General features: G+C 37.2%; 1 protein-coding gene across 9 annotated transcripts in view; it reads right to left on the bottom strand.

The window, feature by feature from the left end:
- Nucleotides 1–19549, bottom strand: part of FCHSD2 (FCH and double SH3 domains 2) — a 280728-nt gene that overhangs the window by 97256 nt on the left and 163923 nt on the right. For all 9 annotated transcript variants that reach the window (XM_070274437.1, XM_070274441.1, XM_023645793.2 and 6 more), the window contains 3 exons: nt 17389–17522; nt 13749–13803; nt 12559–12687 (listed from right to left, as the gene is read on the bottom strand). In XM_070274437.1, coding sequence (XP_070130538.1) covers nt 12559–12687; nt 13749–13803; nt 17389–17522 — 318 coding nt within the window. The remainder of the gene's footprint in view (nt 1–12558; nt 12688–13748; nt 13804–17388; nt 17523–19549) is intronic.

The following is a 19549-nucleotide window of genomic DNA, read 5'->3' as shown; positions in this document are numbered from 1 at the left end:
TCTGTTCACATACTTCCTTCCTTAGCCACAAAGCCAATGGCATCAACGTCCACTACTTCAAGTTTTTAACCAACAATAAATATGTTATAGAACTAGGAAGATTCTCGAAAACTCAAGAGTCTACAATCCTAGTGAATAAAAACAATTCAACATTTCTAATATATGAAAATGACTTTATATACAAATAACCCAAAATAATAAAAATATACTTCATAGAAAACTGCATGAAAAAGCTAAGATAAAAAATATTCAAACATTCACATCCTAACCTGTTTGGTCAAAAAACAAAAAAAAGAGCTACTTTAATGGGATTTTATAATTCTTTCCTCAAGGAAAAGAATTTTTTCAGCTTCATTAAAAAACTCCATTGCTAGCACTCTTAGTAAGTACTCTCACGCCTCTCCCCAAGACAAATGGAACCAGTGGTTTCTGCTATACATCATTTCATTTCCTGCTCATAAAAGTCTGCCCCTGCGAAATCCCATCCTTTGTCACCAGAGCCTGCTGACATCCTACTCCCTACACAAGACCTAAGATGATAATTCCTCTATGAAGAAAGGTCTTCCATGAAGAAAGACCACTGCAACCTCTCCCCCCTCATTCATTCAACACCAATTCTGGGTGCCCGGTATAAAATGGGAATCTCACATTCTATTGACATCTGAAGGCCTATAGCTATTTGTAACACTTGCATTCATAGAAACACATGATTGGAAGAGAGCTAATTATGTACATACAGGGTTGCCTTGAAGATTAAATGAGATAATATGAATGTAAAGTTCAATAAATAATGGCTATTACTATTACATGCTCTTAGATATTAGTTATTTTTGTGGATGTCTTAGTTCTACTTCTAATTTGTAAGGTTCCTGACAGCAAGGATTCACAACGCACTCATCTCACTTCTTTGGTAAAGAGGTATTTACATTTGGTAAAGAAGCACTTAGAATTATTTGCTATACAGAATAAAGAAAACAAAAACGCAGCCTTAAAAATGAATGAAATTCTGACACATACTGTACCATGGATGAACCCCGAAGACAATATGCTAACTGAAATAAAGCAGACGCGAAAGGACAAGTATTGTATGATTCCACTTACATGACGCACATAGAGTAGTCAAATTCATAGAGACAGAAAGTAGAGCGGTGGTTTCCAGGGGGCTGGTGGAGAAGAGGATGGAGAGTCACTGTTTAATGTGTAGAGTTTTAGCTTGGGAAGATAAAAAAGTTCTGGAGATGGATAGCGGTGACGGGTGCATAACACTGTGCATGTACTTAATGCCACTGAACTCTGTACACATAAAAATGGTTAAGATGATAAAATTTGTTATGCATATTTTGCTAGAATAATTTTAAGATCTTAGAACAAGGCAAGGATGTCCACTCTCACCACTTCTATTCAACACTGTATTGATGATCCTAACCAATGTAAATAGCCAAGAAATAAAAGGGCTTATAGATTAGAAAGACAAAAGTAAACTATCTTTATTCAATTTGACATGATCTTGTCATTGAAAATTGTAAAAAGTCCAGAAAAAAGCTACTAGTACTAGGTGAATTTAGGAAGACTGTAGGATACAAGGTCATGTGGCAAACTGTATTTGCAAAAAAATAGGCATAGCAATATTTCTGGTGCCACACGTTTTTCCATAATTTTGCCACCGACCATTAAGAAGTAGAATCTATTCCATCAGGCCCCTTGATCCTGGGTAGAACTGTGTAACTGCTTTGATGAACAGAACGAACAAAAGAGAGACTATACGATCCCTGAGACTGTTTTATAAAAGGCAGTATTGCCTGTGCCTGGCTGGCTTCCCTCTGCTCCTCAGATATTTATTTGCCTTTGAAACCAACCACAACACCGAGAAAGCCCAGGCAACACAGAGAAGCCAAGTGCAGAAGCTCCAGCTGACAGCCTCGGCAAGGTCTCAGCCATTAGGGAGCATCAACCACCAAACTCATATTTGTACACTCTCGGAAGAATTTAGCTCCTACCCTCTGAGCTGCTCTAGCTGATCTGGAGTGATACAGGGACAAGTTATCCCCATTGAGTCCTACCCCAAGTATAGATGCAAGAGCAAAATAAATGCTGTCATTGTTTTAAGCCACTAAACTTTGCAGTAATCTGTTATACAGAGTAACTCAGTAACTGGAACAGGTCAATATGTAAAAGTCAATTGTATTTCTCTATATTAGTAAAAAGAATTGAAAGATGAAATTAAAACATAACAGTTACAGTAACATTGACATACTTGGGAATAAGTTTAACAAAATATATGCAATCCTGCTGAGGAAGGAAGAATACAAAATGATCCCAATGACCCCTGCCCTTGTATAATCTGAATGTGGGTAGAACATATGAATACAATGAGATATCATTCCTGTGGTTATGTTGTATTATATGGCAAAAGGGAGATTATCTGGCGGGCCTAAACTAATCACAAGAGCCCTTTAAATGCACAAAGTTTTCTCTGGTTAGGAGCAAAAGAGAAAGTCAGAGATTGAAAACATGAAAAAGATTCTACGTGCTAGTTTGAAGATGGAGAGTCATGTGGAAAAGACCTGAGAGCAACCTCTAGGAGCTGAGAATGATTCTCAGCCTATGGACAGCAAGAAAAAAAGGACTTAAGTGCTACAACCACCACAATGAACAGGATTCTGCCAACAACATAAATGACCCTGGAAGTGAATTCTCCCGAAGGGGCGCCAGATAAGAACCCAGCCTAGGTGACATCTTGATTTTGGGGCTATGAGATCCTAAATAGAGAATCCAGCTGGGCCCACCAGGACTTGCAACCTACAGAACTATGAGATAATAAACGGGGGTAGTTTAAAGTCTCTAAGTTTGTGTTGATTTGTTACAGGGTGATATAAACTGAATATAACTGCAAAAAGAACAAGAGACAAGTTTTGGGGGATGGAATATTCTAAATATTGATTGTGATCATAAAGGTGATTACATGGGCTCACCCATTTGTCAAAACTCAACCAACTGTATAATTAAAATATATGCATTTTATTGTATATTAATTATACCTTAATAAAGTTGGTTTAAAAAGAGTTGATTTAAGTTTTCTCCTTATACCTCTTGTCATCTTATACACTACTCCCATAAGTAGCTTTATGTATTCTCTGCTTCAATACCCCTCATTTATGGCTGATTCTCCAGGCTAAGACATCCAATTAGGCTCTCAAGCCAGAATATTCAATTGCCTGTTGGACCTGTCCACCGGAGGGTATGAGTAGTAGATTATCATGATCTGATTTACATTTTTAAGAGATTACTTTGAAAAAGTCTAGCATAAAGATCATGTAGGCAAAGCTTAGAATTCTGTAAGAAATTTGCTAGTTGGAAAATTCTGTCTTAGAATAGTTGTTTCCAAATTATACCTCGAGGAGTTCTAGCATGCAGCATAATGCCTCAGGAACCAAGGGAAAGAAGTGGAGGACAAACACAGGTGTGGGGAATGGGGAAACACACAAGGGGAAACAGACTCACAAGCTTTAACCAAACAGCTTCCTTTTTATCTGCTTGTATATAAGGAGTTCATTAGGAGTTTGTAGCAGTTGTTGGACTGCTGAAAATATTTAAAATCACTGCTTTAAAAGTTTGGTAAAACTGGGCAAAAATCCTAATTCTCTCTTCTTCTGTCACCAGGAGGCAACCATACATAACCAAAATAGCAGGGGAAAGGACCCACCACCTTATACTCCAAAGCACTTTAGGGGCTGCTCCAGAGAATTATAAGCTTCTTGTTTCTGGCTCACTGATGGTATGGATCACGTCCATTTGTCTCTGTATGACCAAGTGTCTATCACCTAGAACACCCTCAAATACTTGCTGAGTTTAACAGAACACACAAACCATGTTAAAAGGTATAATAAAAAGTGCCGTAACACAATTGGGCGCTCTTTGGTAAGCCTGCTAATACACATTACTCCTAAGTATATTCCCTTAAGAACTTCTTACACAAGTATGCCAGGAGACATGTATAAGAATGTTGATGGCAGCATTGTTTATAACAGTAAAACAAAAACAAGTGAAACTTCAATTAAGAAGATGGATAAGTAATTTATGACATATACAAAATGAAATACTACATAAAACGATAAAGTTAAAAATCCATATTGATGAATTTCAACAAATAAGTTCAGTGGGAAAAAAAGCAAGTTGCAGAATAATACAGGATATGATACCACCTAAGACAACACTCATATTGTCAGAGTGGTGGTTACAACGTGGTGGATGAGAGGGATGTGTACTGGGAGAAGCCACACAGGAGGCTTCTATTTTACTAGTAGTGTTTCATTTCTGAAGTTGAGTGGTGAGTAAATGGGTATTCATTTCATTACTCTTTGAACGTATTTAAATATTTAGAAAATTTCATATACAATTTTTAAAGTTCTATGCCAAGTGTCAGCAACTAAGTCCTGCAGGCCAAATCCAACCCAACGCTTATTTTCTGTACACACAGTTTTAGTGGACCACAGCCATTTATTTGTTTACGTATTGTCAATGACCCTACTACAACGCCAGAGTCGAGCAGCTGTGATAAAGAAGCCTAAAATATTTACTATTAGGCCCTTTACAGAAAATATTTGCCAACTCCTGTTCTCTTTCAAGGTCTAGGTTGCAAATGAAGGAGCAATTAATTCTGAAATAATACAAATATAATCATGGCTGTAGTTCTTGGGAAAAATGATCAGTAGCATTGAAGATAACCAGAAAAGGAGGATAGGAGGAAAACAAGTAAAAACTAAACAAGCTTTAGAACACTGCTATCCAATAGAACTTTCTGTGATGATGGAAATATTCTATATCTCTATTGTTCAATTTGGTATCCACTAGCCACATGTGGCTTTTTAGCACTTGAAATGTGGCTATTGTGACCGAGGAACAGAATTTAAAATTTTATTTATTTTTAATTATTTTAAATAGTCACATGTACCTACAGAGTACCACATAGACAGTGCAGCTTTAGAGCTTTGGAAGCCAGATTGACAGCAGCTGTCACCTGAAGCCTAGGACAGGGTACCCATTCAAGGGAAATATAGCTACAAAGAGCTGCCTCTAGTTTAGAAAGTTTCAGCCACTGGTGGAAAAGCAAACATATGGATAATTAGAAGGGCGAGCTTACAGACAGATCAGAGGATCATTCAGTGTTAATAAAAGTCAGGCCAAACAATTACTCTTTCCAAGAAATAGGAGGTAAAGAAAGAGGATGTAAAGTAAGAGAAGAAGAGAGCCAAGCTTGAGATTTGGGGACTTCCATGCTAATCTGTTAAGTGAACAAACATTACTACATGAATCAGAAGTACAATTAGAAATAAACACAAGTACAGCTAGAAATAAACAAATGGGGCTACCTCAGACTAGAAAGCTTCTGCAAGGCAAAGGAAACCATGAACAAAATGAAAAGACAACCCACCAACTGGAGAAAATATTTGCAAATTATATATCTGACAAGGGGCTAATTTCCAAAATATATAAAGAACTCATATGACTCAATAACAAAAAAACAAACAACTTGATCAAAAAATGGGCAGAGGATTATGAACAGACATTTTTCCAAAGAAGATATACAGATGGCCAACAAGCACATGAAAAGATGTTCAGCATCACTAATTATTAGGGAAATGCAAATCAATACTACAATGAGATATCACCTTACACCCATCAGAACAACTATAATTAACAAGACAAAAAATAACATGTTGGAGAGGATGTGGAGAAAAGAGAAGCCTCATACACTGCTGGTAGGAATGCAAACTGGCACAGCTACTATGGAAAACAGTATAGAGATTTCTCAAAAAATTAAAAATAGAAATACCTATCCCAGTACTGGGTATTTACCCAAAAACATGAAATCAACAATACAAAAAGATTTATGCCCCACTATGTTCATGGCAGCATTATTCAAGATGCAGAAGCAACCCAAGTGCCCATCAACTGATGAATGGACAAAGAAGATGTGGCATATAGATACAATGGAATTCTACTCAGCTATTAAAAAAGACAAAATTGTCCCATTTGCAACAACATGGATGGACCTTGAGAATGTGATGTTAAGCAAAATAAGCCAGACAGAGAAAGACAAACAATACACGATTTCACTCATATGTGGAAGATAAACAACCACATGGATAAAGAGAACAGATTAGTGGTTACCAGAGGGGAAGAGGGTAGGGGGTGGGGGCAAAAGGAGTAAAGAGGCACCTATGTCTGGTGACAGATAAAAACTAGACTATTTGGGGTGAGCAAGATGCAGTCTATACAAAAACTGATATGTGATAATGTACACCTGAAATTACATGATGTTATAAACCAATATGACCTCAATAAAATAATTTTTTTAAAAAAGTACAATAGCTAGAGAGATGGCAGGAAACCAGAAGAGCTGTGACTTACAATCAAAAAGATAAGAGTTATACAATCATGCATATAAATGAGGAAGACTTTTGGAATGATTAGTGCTTAGCCAGAAAAGCAGTAAAAATAAGGGATTTAGATACCAACAATGACTTCTTCTTCATTTAACCAAAACAAATATCTGTAAAAGATATGCCATATTATCATACTTTCTAGATTTTTGTCACACAGAAAGATGTTTACTTTTTATTCCTTTGCCCAATTATCAGTTAGTCCAGACACGTTTAGCTTCCATTGCAGACTAAATATTTATCTAGAAGTAGGGTCTGAGTATTATTAAGCTTTTCAAGTCTTTCATTATATTGACATTTGTTCCTTTTTCTACTTTGATGCGTTGTACATCGTCCTTCCTCATCCAAACCACTAAGAACATATTCCACAAACTTCTCAAAATAAAAGCATCAGTTTATATACTGTACAAGAATATGCTGCAAAAAAGGAACATTGAGGAACTACCTTGCTTTCTAGCAGACAGCTGAACAGGTTTCTACAGATCTGATGAAATCAGTTATCCAGTTTCCATGGCCTAGCAATAGTTTTTTGTTTTGTTCTGCTTTAGTTTTTAGTTCAAAAAAACCTGCCTGATGATATACAGACAACAGAGTGATATATTCAGTATCTGTTCTAATTGGTACTGGAATAAGGAATACAAAATATTCCTTGGGGAACATGTCTAAATATTTGTATTTAGATACTGAGGTGCTCATATTCTTTAGAAAAATTAGAATAGGGGAGAATTTGCAATTTCAATTGTTAATTTTATTTTACAACTCTCACAAAATTTATGACATTCACAGTATGCTACTGCTTATTATACTAATTTTTACTACCAAGAAGATTGGAATGGTATGTAGAAAAGAACACAGGCTCTGAAGTCACAGAGACCTTGATTTAAGTCTTGGCTATTATACATACTAAGGGAATCTCACTGAGCCTCTGCTTTCTGACCTGTAAAACAAGGATAATGATATTTAGCATGAAAGATGTTATAAAAACTAAATGAAATAATGTGTTTAAATAAATCAAGTAATAATTTCAAAAGTACCTAGACAGAGTACCTAACAATGCTAGACACCTAAATAGTCGCTCCACTCTGACTCCCAAGCATTTAAGTTCTCTTCTACACTATCCCCCTCCTCACACCTAAAAAACAAGATTTATTTAAAATATATTAATAGAATTTCTGTTATCCAAAATAATGATGTATAACATGTATACCAAGCTTCAAAATTAATAAAAACGCTTTTCAGTACCTCATTTGCTCCTTGCAGAAGCCAAAGGAGATAAGATAGTGCAGGATTATCCCCCCCCTTTTTTTTTTTTTTTAAGATTTTATTATTTCCTTTTTCTCCCCAAAGCCCCCGGGTACATAGTTGTATATTCTTCGTTGTGGGTTCTTCTAGTTGTGGCATGTGGGACGCTGCCTCAGCGTGGTCTGATGAGCAGTGCCATGTCCGCGCCCAGGATTCGAACCAACGAAACACTGGCCTGCCTGCAGCGGAGCGCGCGAACTTAACCACTCGGCCACGGGGCCAGCCCCAGGATTATCCCCCTTTTAACAAGAGAAGAGGAACTATGTCCAACAAGCTAGGGTCACATAAAGAGCTAATGGCACTGGTTTTGACAGTAGAGAGACCTGCCAGAGCTGAATCCAGGCTCTGTCATAATTTCCTCATTTGTAAAATGGAAATGATTCATCCTGTGAAGACTGAAAGGAGATTGCTTGTTCACTCATTCATTTGTTCATTTATTCATTAAGTATTAATTTATAAACATTTAACACACATTAGGAATCATACACTGTACTGGGTAGCAAGGATGAAGTCTGAAGTGACAGACATAATCATCCTCACGGAATGTAGAGTTAAGTGAGAGATGAGGCATTTACCATGTAATCACACAGATAGGTGTAAAACTACAACTGTATTAAGAGCGTCAAAGATGAGATACACCATTTTATGAGACCATCAGATTGGGCGGCAGATGTAACCTGGTTAAGGAGGTCATGGAAGTCTCCCTCAGAAAACAACTCCAGAGAAAACATCTGAAGAAGTGATGAAGGGAGCAAAGAGGGGAATTCTGACCAGCCCAAGAGCAGAGATCTAAGGATACTGACATCCGTGTTTCCCCTACAAATGGTCCACCGGATCACCCTTTGATGAAGCTCAAAGTTGACAAGTTCTACCACAGGCTGAAACAGACTCTGCAAGGAGAAGCAAACTTTAAAATTAATTCTATTACTGATGCATCAGAATTGAAAAGAGAAAACATAAAAATCTTCTATAAAAAAAGGGAAGAGTCAGGGAACAAAAAGGAACAATTAGATACTAAAATCATGTTGAAAAAACTAAAAACTTAATAAAAGAGTTGAACCACAGAGTTGAAGTCTCCCAGACAGTAGAGCATAATGACAAAGAAGGAAAATGAGAGAAAAAGGAACAAGACCAGGAGATCCAACAACTTAGTAACAGGAGTTCCAGAAAGAGAAAAAAAAAAGGGAAGAATTAAGCCAAGAATCAAAGGGCTTACTGAGAATATTTCACAAGTTTCTAAAAAGAAAAAAAACTAGATCAGATACAAAGAATCAAGAATCAGGATGGCTGTGGATTCTCAATTCTCAATCTAATCTAATCTGTCACAGGAAACAAGAAGACAGTAGAGCATTAACTTCAACATCGGAATAAGAATGGTTTTCAACCTTTAATTCTATACCCAACTATGAGCACAGAATAATGACATTTTCATAAACATGATATCTCAAAAAACTTAACTCCCATGCCCACTCTCTCAAGAAAGTACTGGAGGATGTATTCCACCAAAGAACAGAGTAAACGAAGAAAACAGAAGACAAATGATACAGAACACTGGAGATTCAACATAGGAGACAGGCAAAGGAAGCTCTCAGAATGACTGCATTGCATCGGACGCAGAGGGCAACGAATCCAGATTAGAGGAGTGTAACACAAAAGACGACATAATGAGCACTGGCATCACTAAGATCCCATCAACTGTTAACCTAAGACTAGAATGCCCAAGAAATATAAGGAGAAAATAGGAAAATCCATTGTTTCGATCCCTGAGAAGGCAGAGGGGATCCAAAGCCGAGGTGAAAAGATCATCTTTAGATACGGAGAACAACTCTGCTATTAAGACTCCTTGGAAGAGTCTTGAACAGAGATAAAGGCAAGGAATGGGTTAATAATGGAGTTTCCTTTTAATGGCTCCTATTTTCTCCGTAAATTAGGAAGAAAGACCACTTGCTAAGTGTGAAAGAGAAGGGGTAAATCTGAAGTTTGAGGAGAAGGGAAAGAGTTGAAAAACTTGTTAAAAATAGTAGGGAAAATTAACCAGGGAAATACAGTAGGATACCTGAGCAGTGCTGAAGGGCCATTTGAGACAAGTTCCACATTAACTTACAATCATGAATCTGCTCTGTTGAAAGATTTTCTTCAGCAGTACTTGGTTACTTAGATGCAGGAACAGAGGAAGAGGTTATCTAGGTTCATCCAGAGCTGGGATTTCATTTCATTTCATTTACAGGCTAGAGTGCTGTTTAAATAATGAACTATGAACTCTACCCAGGATAAGGAAGAAAACGAGAAAGGATAAAATGCCTAAAATGATTAGGACAATGCCAGGGTAATATCAAGCAATCCAAAAAAAAATGATAGCTATGATTATTACTAACCACGGTCCTCTATCAGTAAGTGATTTCATTATTCCAATTTATAATCATTTCTATATAATTCTCTTCCACCAGATTGAGCTCTTTGAGGATCAGGAGCGTGTCTTACTCATCTTTGCTTCTTCCCAAAGCCTAGCCCAATAGCTACCACACTGTAAGTGACTATTAAATGTGTATGATTAAATTAACGAATCAAATCTCCTGCTTCCAAGCTGTTTACATAATTTTTAAAAAAAATTCTAGTTAGGGCATTACAACCTTAACAACAATTCAAAAAACAGACATTTCCAAGAAAGGCACTAAGGGGCCACTGTCAGTTCAATGATAGAAACTTGCTTAGTAATTAACAGCATGCTTGACGGGAGTTTTCCAATACTGCAGACTATAGAATTAGCATAAGGAAGAAAATGAATCAACATACACAACATGAAAATTCAGAATACACTGTCCTATTTTTAAGGGACCAGGGGGACTCCTTCCTCTATTTTTATCATTTTGGTACCCTACAAGATTTCATGAAATGAATAATCTAAAGCATAACCCACCCAATGCTGATCAAATACCTGCATGAGGACTTCAAGGTAAGTTCAAGTACTTCACACATAATCTGAGAGCCGGCCAGGCCCATTAGCTTCCCCTTTGTTTTTGGCAGAGGGCAAACCCCTAAAATAATACCATTATAGCTTTCCTGTTTATCAAAGGCCACAGGATTTCAAGTGAGAGATGTTTTTTGCCTGTGGATTCAATTTAAAAAACATAAAGACTTTATTTTTGCTGCACCTAAACCAACATAATGCTCATTTTAAAGTATTCAAAGGGAAAAATATATACAGTTAACAGCTTTGACTTAATAGTAGAAAGTATATAGGGAATCACAACCTCAAATCAAGCTGTACTAAAAATCTTCTTTACTAAATGGGGTGTTTGAAACTGAGTATATCTATTTCCCTAGAGAAAACATGTTACAATGGGAGGCCAAGTCTCCAGTTGGTCCCTGTAAGTCTGAGGCACTATGTAACACCTAATAAGATACTAAAATGCCTAAACCTCTAGGTCTGACATTTATGGGGAAATGTATACAGAGTTCTCATCTGGGATGTCAAAACAATCCTTTATCTCTCTCACCACCTGCATTCTAACCAGGAGAAGTTGGAACAGGATGGAAGCTAGGACAAGAGGATTTCAGGCAGTGAACAAAAAGGAAAGGAAAAATTTCACAATAGGGTACTTCTTAGTCCAGTTTGACGCTCTCCATCACTCCTATTTTCCCCTGAAGGTCCCAGGAAATGTCCTGTTTCTACTTTCAAGGAAAGAACTTGTAGTTTCTGGACAGAGTTTCTCTCTTTCCTAGAGCCACTGCAGGAAAAAGAATGTCCACTCCTGTTGCCTCCCCATTCTCAACACCTCTGATTTATAAAGCAAGCAACTTGATGAAATCAATGTGTTTGATAGTCATTAAGAACAATATATTTGGGGCTGGGTTGGTGGCACAGAGGTTAAGTTCATGTGCTCCATTTTGGTGGCCCGAAGTTTGCAGGTTTGGATCCCAGGCATGGACCTAGCACTGCTCGTCAAGCCATGCTGTGGTGGCATCCCACATAAAATAGAAGAAGACTGGCACAGATGTTAGCTCAGTGACACTCTTCCTCAAGCAAAAAGAGGAAGACTGGCAACAGATATCAGCTCAGGGCCAATCTTCCTCACAAGAAAAAAAAAACAATACATTTAAGAGAGATGGGTTGAAAATACGAGAAAAACAGAATAACCAAATATTTGGGTCCTTGAGAAGATAGAAGAGACTGAGATACAATTCAAAGCAGAACTTGTCTACCAGCAACAAGGGAAACCTGGCAGCAGGTTAAAAAGGTTTTCTTCTCCTCCACCCTTTTTCCCCTACTTCAGTAAAAGTTAAAGATAAATATACATTAGTGTATAAACAGGGAAAGACCAAGATCGAGTTTGGGCAATAAGAAACTGTAATCTAATCTAGCTACATTTCGGAGTGATACCCAGGGTAGAGATGTTTTCATATAATTATAAGACATTTCCTCTTGTTTTTCCCACAGGCACCTTAAAATCATAAAATGTTAATGTACATGTTTACCTATCAATTAAGGATGAAATTATGAAATTTTAAACATCTAAGCTTTTAAAAAAAATCTTGTTATAACTTATACATTAATAACCACTATAGAGTAAGTATCTGCCACTAGGGAATAATACAATCCTAGTGATTTTGCTCTAAACATTTTCTTACACTGAAAATTAATTCAGAATTACCAAAACAGAGGTTATCCAAACAATATCAAGTATATTCCAATGAAATACCAAGTAGCCTGCTGCCGTTCCTCAGACTCAGGCCCACATACCCAACACTCAACTCACGAGTTGTTTTCGTCTTTAATGAAACAAAATTACCACAGATGTTAAGGCTGGATTACCTTCATAATGTTAACTAAATCTGTTTGATAGTAGCGATCCTGATGTGCATTTGCTGCTGCTAACGTAAGAAGGTAATCATTCCTTGCATGGGTAGCTTTGGAATTACACTCAGATCGCCGAGCTTTTAACTAAAATACAGTAAAAGAAAAAGAAATCAGTAAAAACTGATATTGCACTGCAAACATAGGAGGATACCACTATTAGTTGGCAATTAATAGCTCCTCAACAAGAGTAAAAGTAACCGTGTTGAGAAACATTTATATGCAGATAAAAATTATTCAACACCATTGAGGACTTAAATAAACAGTGACTAGAACTGTTACACACGGTACAAGTGCTTTCAAATACAGTCATGCAAAATGATGTTTCGGTCCACGACGAATTGCATATATGATGGTGGTCCCATAAGATTAGTACCATAGAGCCTAGTATAGTAAGCTATACTATCTAGGTTTGGTAAGTACACTCTATGATGTTGACACAATGACAAAATCGCCTAACAACACATTTCTCAGAACGTGGCTCCGTCATTAAGTGATGCATGACTGTATTTGTTATTTACACTTAAACTTCCAAAGCTTTTTAGAGAACTTCAAAATATTCTGCACACTTTATTCAGATGGGAAAATAAAGGTTTCCACATTAAGTAAATACCTTATCTTCGAAGACATGGGTAAATCTGTTGGAGTTAGAAAATAGTTTTTAAAAAATCAGCACTCCTGATGTGCCAAAGAACTGTATGCTAGGCGGGAGCCTGGCAGCCAAAGGCAGGTCACTAACCTTACTTATCAGGTATTCCACAGCTTGAGGGTCCCACAGAAAAAACTCACTTGCATTTGGCCCAGAATATCTGCTCAGGGTATAAATCCGAATGAAATGGAATTTGTAGAGCTTTCTAAAGCCCGTGGACTGATTCTCTTGGACTAAGAGTTAAAGACAACAGGCTACCTAAGCAGGTAAGGTATAGAAACCCATCTGCGAAGCAATCTTGTGAAGCAAGCAGTGTACAAAGTGGTGACACCTGGGGGAAAAACAACCACGAATTGGGAAGGAAAGTTCTTCTCTAAGTTAGTGACTAAAATGCTTCTCTAAAGTAGGTGGAACCAGTTGACCTCCACCTCAAAAGACCCAATTCTTTTTTTATAAGCTAAAGTTTCTCAATTGTGAAATACAGTTTTCAAAAACTCACCTTTACACTTGCCTTCTGTAAACTGATTCTTGATTGAAAAAGACTAAGTTTAGATCTATAATAAAAATAGAAAAGTATGTTTAATAAAATTATCAGATTATATCACAATAAAATGATTAAATATTATAATTACTAATTTTTTAAAAAAGTGACCCCTTTCCACAACACTATTCTAAAAGAGAACTAAAAAATGGAAAAACAACAGCAATGATTATTTTCCTTTATTTTAATACAGAAAAAATATAATGGTGAAACAAGATATATTGAAATTAATAAAATAACAATATCCTGAGTGACAAAAATACAATTTGACAACACAATATATTGGTATCTCATAATAAATAAGAGTCATCAAACTATAGGTTATTCCCATATCATACAATTACACACACTTTAGTTCCTGCAAGGAAGCTTAAAGAAGCCCAGGGATAACCAACCTATAGAGGCAAAGATGAGCAGGTTTTCAGAGCCATGTGTGACAGGCTAGAACAATGCCAGGAATGCAATCTACAGTATGATATTGACTAGGCTCTAGAAAGTCCTTAATTTCTTTATTTCTCCCATTAAAAGATGTTCTTGTTTGGGTGCCTGACTGTGTGCTGCCTCCTCTCTTAACATAGTATTCCGAACACAGTGAGAGTCCTTGGACTCCCTGCCGTAAATGATTTTGTTCTATTTAATCTTTTCTCATTTTGGTGTCCCTATTTCTTTCAGCATCACAGAGGAACCATAATCTAACAATCAGTAGTAAAAATATGTTGGTTTTACCCAAACAACTAGAGATAACCATAAGGAGAAAGTCAACAAATGCTAGCACTCCCACGACCAGTGATTTCTAAAGCTGCAATGTTTGTCTTGACTGCAGTGTCATGGTGATTGCCATGGGAGAATTCAATGCATGTGCTGGCAGTTATACCATAATATGTAGTAAAGTTGCAGACCACTTGGGATTGAAGACAGAGAAAGCCAGTCTCTGCAGAATAAATGTGAGGAGGAGAGCAAAAGCAGCCTCTCCTCTTTCTAACAAGAGAGAAACATTCAGGGACGTACACATACATACCCCAATCACTTCCCCACTGTTAAAAAAAATTGGGTTCAACACATTCCTGTTATTTTCTACCTGGTCATATTCATATTTCACAGGGTTTTTGTTTTTATTAATCAGAATCTTATTCATATTAATCTAGAAAAGCAAAGACCACAAACTTTAAATTTTGAGACAGGCTGTTCAGGGTTAAGAAAGACTGTTTGGGATACTCTAAATTCTCCTTTTTTTTGTAGTCATTATCCAAATAGTCTGTGTTGCATCTGGATTTTCCAATATAAGGTTTTAAATTTCTGGCTTCTGCTTCATTTGATAACCCTCATATAATTCTTGTGTGGTACTAAAGTAGGTATTAGTAATAGATAGAATAACACAGTTCTTGTCCTCAAAGATTATGACCTAGAACAAATGAGATATGTACAAAAAAATGAACTATACTGCACATTCTTCTTCCTCATTGACCTTCCAAACGTTAATGTTCCTTAGGGTTCCAAACTCAACTTCTCATCTCATTTTATACATGATTTCATCCTGATCACGCTCATCTGATAGGCAACTGGCCCCTAAAAGTGAGATCTTTAGGCCCAAATTCTCCTCTGAGAGTTATATATATGACTCCCTACCAAACATTATTCACCCCACGTGCCAAAGGTTCTTCAGAACCAACATCTCCAAAATGGAACTCACCCTTCTCTTCAAACTGTAACCCTCTTCCTTCTACACTCTCTCCTAACGTGCACATCTCACCATCTGCCAAACCATCCACCAAAACTATATGTAGTCCAGTTTTTACTTCCCCTTCCTGATCTTATTTCTCATCTCTACTTATTCATTCTTCAAGATTCTGTCCTCACAGCACTTCTATAAAGGTTCCCTTTTTCATTAGGCAAAATTAACCTCTCCATTTTCTATGCTTACAAAACAGTGTTTTCACATAACTACTGTAAATAAATTAGTTACTAGGTGAGTGACTTTAGATACTTAACTTCGAGTTTACTGTGAAAAAACAAATCATACAGTTACTTTTACACACATTTGTCTTTAGTTCTAGGCTTTAAACTTCTTGAGGGCGCAAAACTTATCTTACTCACCTCTGTAACCCACAATACCCAATATAAAGTAATTATTCAATAAACATTTAGTGAGTGAATGAAGAGGCATTTCTTACTCTGTAGTTGAATTAATTTTCCAGAAAAGTTACACTCTGAACTAAAATGTCTAATTTGCTGTAGCCCCCTTGAATTTGTGCCATATTAGAAGGCAGATCCTTGTAATCAGCATCTCTGAATTAGATCCTGTCAAATCTATACTTCTCAGGAAAGGCCCACAATTGCCCTCATTTTCACCCTGTGGGCTTCGGCTAAAGTAAGTATTTATATACACTCTACAAATCTGTCAACTCTCTGTTCTAGAATCCCTGAGAATTTTAAAAAACAAGTTCCTCAAAACCACCATGACTGGATATTTCTAATGGAGATCACTTAATCTAGATACTTCACGTCCTAGGGGAAGACAGGTTCATTGACACGATGAAAGTACAGGAAACACTTGGCTGCTCACAAAAATAAAATAATAAAGACAACAAACTAAATTAGGGAAATATTAAATAGGTTTTCCAGTAATATTCAGTACTTTGAGTATTCATTTACCTTCCCTTGGTACGAAATAAACTTTCCAGGAGCCCCTAAATTTTCACAAAATGCTTACATGAGATTGATTAATTTCTTGCAGCTAAAAAACGTATTAGAAAGACAGTCCCCACTCCTTGCTAGTCTGTACAAATGTTCATAGCCTTTCTGATTTCATGACTGGGAGTCCAGACTCCTAGATTTTGCACCAGTAAGCTGACTCGGTGGGAGGTTCAGCTCTCCTCACAGACCTCTTCAGAGCCTCATTCTATAACACAGATTTATTTTTTCTCAAGAACTTTTTATCTTTCCTCAAGTTGTCATTGCAAAAATCTCTACTGCTTGCTTTATCTCTCTTTCTATTACCAAGTGCTAGTTCCTTTTTTCCTAATTGTTCTCAAAATAAAGGATCTGTAATTCACATATAATGAAACAAAAATTCACACACTTGCTAAAGCACAAATTAAAAAAGTATATATATTAGAATGTCATGTAAGAGAAAAACTGTGCCTGGGGCAGGGTTTCCATACTGAGGTCAGCGCTCTTGCTCATGGGATGTGTCCATGGCCCTTCAACAGCATGCTGAGGAGCAGGGATTTCCAGCTACAACTGATTTAGAGTCTAGCATGAGAAAAATGAGGCTCTTAAAGCCTGATATTCAGACACTAGAGCAACTTTAACTAGACTTTTACTAAACTTTCGATACAAAGTCCATCTGTCTTCTTTCCTTTTCAAAATTAAATTTAATGTGAAAACTGATCAAATATTCCCATTTTGCTATCTTAATTTAAATAAAATCAGCCAATATAAAAGAACAATTTGGTCTAAAGTATGTAACATTTATAGGTCAGATGAAAGCAACATAACCTAAGTATGTGTCTATCCCCTGTATTAACAGAAAACAAAGTATTGGCAAAAATAATATTTATTTGCCAAATCATTTTTTCAGAAATTCTAAAACACGTACTTTGCCTCGATGTCAGCTTTCTCTCGTACTGCATGAGCCATCTGTTCAGTCTCAAAGTACTTCTTTTTGCCTTTAGCTAAATCTTTCACTGTCTCTTGTAATTCGGTTTGGATCTTTGTCAACTGGTCCACACACTGTAAAACAAAAAGTGCAATTATTATGATTTTAGTTTTCAGGCTTACAGAAAATGAGTTTGTCCTCAGGTCTGTGCACTATGCCCTTGGGATAGAAATCCAGGAGAAGAATCAGCAGTTTTAGTCCCCTTCAAATTGCAGGTTAAAATCCAATGCACAACAGCTGGTACCCCCAGCTCAAGGAATGATCGCACCGTGTCACAGTCTGCTTAACAATTCTGCTTTGAGAAATAACCTCTGAGAGCTGCTGACCGACAGTAAGGGAGGAAGATCAACAATGAAAATGCCCTCGCTATTGCAGATATCATGGCAATAATGGCAAAAGAATAAAGCAATTCTGTATTTCTTCATAATCTTAATATACGTTATATCTCTCTCTACATGTTTGGGGAACTGATGGTGCAAAGGGTACTGAAGAATTCACCCCAAGGAAAGAAGGAGTGAAATCTGAGAAGTCTCACTTGATACGCCCAAAATGAAGGAGAGAAGCACGAAACCTGGGTACCACATAACAATTGTTACTCAAAACTTCCCCCAACTCATCTCTTGAAACATACGTTCTAGGAGAGGGGACAGACATAATAACTCAAAGAAATGTTTAATCAATAAACTCTTATAACAAATTGGGGCCAAAGTAACACTGCTTCGGGACCCTTCTGGACATCCAAGGGGACTCATTTTTCCCAGTGTGAAACAAACCACGGAACAGTCTCTCTAGCCTGAGCCCAGTTCAGGGCAGCCCCTACTGAGAAACTTGAGCCTGCAATAGCTCTGTCAGCACGTGGTGGAGACTGACAAAAGCTTAGCAAAGCACAGGAGACATCGGTGAGAGACTATCGTTCCAGGCTGAACAGTGTGGAGTAGAGCAAGGACATCAGAAGAGTGAAGATAACACACAAATAAACTTAAACTTAGACACGTGACATACAGGCTAGAGTTTCCCAGAAATTGCTAGGTGTTAAGAAAGGCACTACTTTACAGAAAGTAAAAGATCTGGAAGGCTCCCTATGGGCACATTTATTGAGCACTTCGTAAGTGTTAGGCTGTAAATAAAGGGTTAAAAAAACCCACTCTCTCTTTCTCCTCTGCATGAAAACCGGATCTTGGCTTAACTTTCTAGGTCTGTGTTTCAACAGAAACCTGATGAAGACGCATGTCAACTATATTACTCGGCAACATTGCTTATGAACCCTTATAGGTAAATTGCATCAATTTGGGAGAAACTACAAATGAACTATCAATATCTGATGGAGAAGGCTTGGCTGTGGGCTCCGTGAATACGGTGATTCCTGTATCTGGACAAGTCCCTTGCAGGGACTTGGAAGCTCTGTCTGTAGAGCTGTAACGAAAGATTTTAGTCTCCTTTAGGTCCTGGGGCTACCCCTGCACATGTGAATCTCATTCCCTCGCCCCAGACCTGTCGCCTGGGGGACCAAACAGAACAACTCTGGTTGGCTATTTAGACTGAGACATACACTGGTGGGAGAACCAATTCTACTAATGCTGGATACTGCTCTGCTGGTCAACTGTGTTCTCTGTCATAATGTTCTTCTAAGTAAGCCTCATGGCAGGTGTGGCCTACGATAACCATGAGAGTTTGAATGTTTAGTTACACTTAAGAAAACTCCCTATGGACACAGACACAAGGCACTATGTTTAGTACTTTATGGGTATTATCACATTTAGTTCTCAAAATGACTCTGTGATAAAATATTCATATTATTAGCCCCATTTTAAGATGAAGAAACAGACTTAAAGAAGTTAAATAACTTACCCAAAGTCATATAGTGAGGAAGTGATGGTATCATTTACCATGTAACCCATTATAATGTGTACCCCAGATTTATGATAACCATGTTTTTAAGGTCTCCTTTAGAAATACTTTATCTTAAAATAGTAAGCTTTTTGTGTATGTGTGTGTGAGGAAGATTGGCCCCAAGCTAACATCTGTTGCCAATCTTCTTCTTTTTTTTGCTTCAGGAAGATTGTTGCTAAGCTAACATCTGTGCCAATCTTCCTCTATTTTG

The sequence above is a fragment of the Equus caballus genome, chromosome 7 (genome assembly GCF_041296265.1).
Source record: "Equus caballus isolate H_3958 breed thoroughbred chromosome 7, TB-T2T, whole genome shotgun sequence".
In the NCBI taxonomy this organism is placed as follows: domain Eukaryota; kingdom Metazoa; phylum Chordata; class Mammalia; order Perissodactyla; family Equidae; genus Equus; species Equus caballus.
This window is presented reverse-complemented; position numbering and strand designations above follow the sequence as displayed.